Source organism: Penaeus monodon, chromosome 13 (assembly GCF_015228065.2).
Source record: "Penaeus monodon isolate SGIC_2016 chromosome 13, NSTDA_Pmon_1, whole genome shotgun sequence".
Taxonomy (NCBI): Eukaryota; Metazoa; Arthropoda; class Malacostraca; order Decapoda; family Penaeidae; genus Penaeus; species Penaeus monodon.
The window spans coordinates 7093310-7095618 of NC_051398.1; the positions used below are offsets into that span (position 1 = coordinate 7093310).

At 41.2% G+C, this 2309-nt stretch overlaps 2 protein-coding genes across 2 annotated transcripts in view; one reads left to right on the forward strand and one right to left on the reverse strand.

Annotated features, from left to right (window-relative positions):
• The first annotated feature begins 323 nt into the window (after positions 1–323).
• The window catches only part of LOC119580077 (trypsin-1-like), a 21484-nt gene continuing 19498 nt past the window's right edge, over positions 324–2309 (forward strand). Inside the window, exon 1 of the mRNA XM_037927980.1 lies at positions 324–603. Within this exon, the coding sequence (XP_037783908.1) occupies positions 537–603 (67 nt within the window). The 5' untranslated portion in view covers positions 324–536. The remainder of the gene's footprint in view (positions 604–2309) is intronic.
• The window catches only part of LOC119580078, a 4569-nt gene continuing 3295 nt past the window's right edge, over positions 1036–2309 (reverse strand). Inside the window, exon 4 of the mRNA XM_037927982.1 lies at positions 1036–1659. Within this exon, the coding sequence (XP_037783910.1) occupies positions 1602–1659 (58 nt within the window). The 3' untranslated portion in view covers positions 1036–1601. The remainder of the gene's footprint in view (positions 1660–2309) is intronic.

A 2309-nucleotide genomic window follows, 5' to 3' on the forward strand; every position in this document is an offset into this window, starting at 1 on the left:
CCTCGCCCCCTACCCCATCCAGCCACTCCCCTACCCTCCACGTGACCCCAAACACCACCCAAACCCACCCACCCCTACCCACTCCTTCCCCCTCTCCTCTTCCTCCATAACCTTCCCCCTCCACAGACCGACACCCCCCTCCTCGATCCCTCATTCCTCCCCCTCCCCCTTCCTTGCTTCTCCCCCATTGGCCCCTGTGATAGGCCGTTGACGTCATGCTCTAGGTCGACAAGTGTTAACCTTGTAGCACACTACATATACTTCACGTAGGTTGAAACAAGCCACGAAACGACCACAGGAGCGTTTGCGGTACACAGCTCTCTCCTCTCTCTCTCTCACGGGATTAAAAACCTTTGCTTGTTCGACTTTTATCATCTAGTGTTTTTTTTAAAGAGAGATAGTTGTCTCTTCACACATAGCATAAAGTCACAGCACCGGTTATCCCCGTCTAAAGTTCATTTTTTTAAACTGTACGAGACGATCAAGAGATTGTATTAAAACTATTAACAAACGCTTGTTAACTACCAACTATCAAGATGCGTGTGCTTGCCTTCGTTATGGCCTTCGTTGGTGTGGTGTCGCCAGTCTTCGCTTCGATTAATAGTAAGTATTTTCGAGTTTGTCTGTGTCTGTCTGTCTCTCAAGTCTCTTTCTCATATCTAAATCTCTTGTCTGTCTGTATCTCTATGTCCGTCTCTTAAACGGAATACAGTGTGCTTTTAAATTTCTTTATCAATGTCTGTGATTATTAGCGTCGAATACAAAGGTTTTTCAGCAAGTGTTGGAAGTTATTTAGCATTTTCATTGTTTAATATATTTGCGATTCGCGTCTGAGATTAGGTTTACAGTGTTTTTTAGAAGTTTTTTTTTTCCACCAATGTTAAATAGTTTTTACTTAAAAAGCACAGCCTTTAAGGTATTATAAAACTGATTAACCAAAAATTGAGAACATAGAATTTAGGTTTCGTTTCCTGCTATATTCATTCATAAGTTATAAGATCCAGTAGTTTGAAATGGACAAGTAAAACCATTAAATTGGTTTAAAAATTTATTAAATCCCTTTTTCACTGGTATGAAGGTAACGCACTTGTACGATGATTATGCCTAATATAATGGGACCAACTTCATATTTTTAGTCATTTTAAATGTTATTTAGTCCCAAGATCAAAGACTTAAAAAAGCCTCAGTCTTCATCTATTTAAAATATTCCCGTAACTACAGTAAACACAAGTAAAATTTGTTTAAAATCTTGAAGATATATATCACACAACATTGATAAAAAAAAAATACATAGTGTTCACATGCAGCACATAGTCACGTGATGTAACAGAAGCAGCAGCAGTTGATAATGTTCAGTGCTGAAGAGAGGTTTCAAGAGGCAGGAAAATTAGCAAGGGTACTGGGGTGGTTCTGGTTGTTCTGGAGAGATTCTAGGTGGGTTTGGTAGCACTGCAGAAGAGCTAGGCGGTTCTGGTAACAGTGCCGAGACATTGGGTGGTTCATGTGGGACTGCAGAGGAGCTAGACGGTTCTGGTAACACTGCAGAAGAGCTAGACGGTTCTGGTGACACTTTAGAGACACTGGGTGGTTCTGGTAGCAGACTATTCCAGTTCATTCGTCTCTGTTACCCCTAACTCCCGGTGAGGTCGAGCGCCACATCTACAGGAGGGGGAAGAAACGTGTAGATTTTTAGGATACAGTTTTAATTCATATACAGAAAGAACATGGAGATTAGTCAAATGTACTCAAGAGATAGAGAGATTAGTAAGACACACTGATATAGAAATTAATCTGGCCTGTACTAAAACTAAACTTCAATTTAACCACAACCAAATAGAGAAAAACATACATAAAAACAATAACCACAGAACCCCCCCCCCCACACACACCTAATAACCACCGAAAACCAGAAACTTTTAAAATAACCACAGACATCCCTAATAACCAACCAACCCCCCCCCCCCCCCGTAACACACCCACCTATTTAACGCATCACCTGTAATAAAAATTAAAAAAAAAGGCTGACTCAACCCTCGGACCGAAATATCCCTACACACGGGGTCGTTCAACCAAGTCCAAGATCAAGGTAACAGAATTCCAGGAGTGAGAGGAGGAAATACAGGCTATTTTTTTTTTTTTTCACGGTCAACCTCAAACCGGAAGGATGCTGGCGTTGCGTTATCAGGGTCAGTGTGGCTCCAGGTCCTCTGCCTGGCCCCTTTCCCTTTCACACACAAAAGGTGTCTTCCTAACTATACTGTTTGTGTCTATATGTATAATGAACTTGAAAATGCACATACATATGTTTA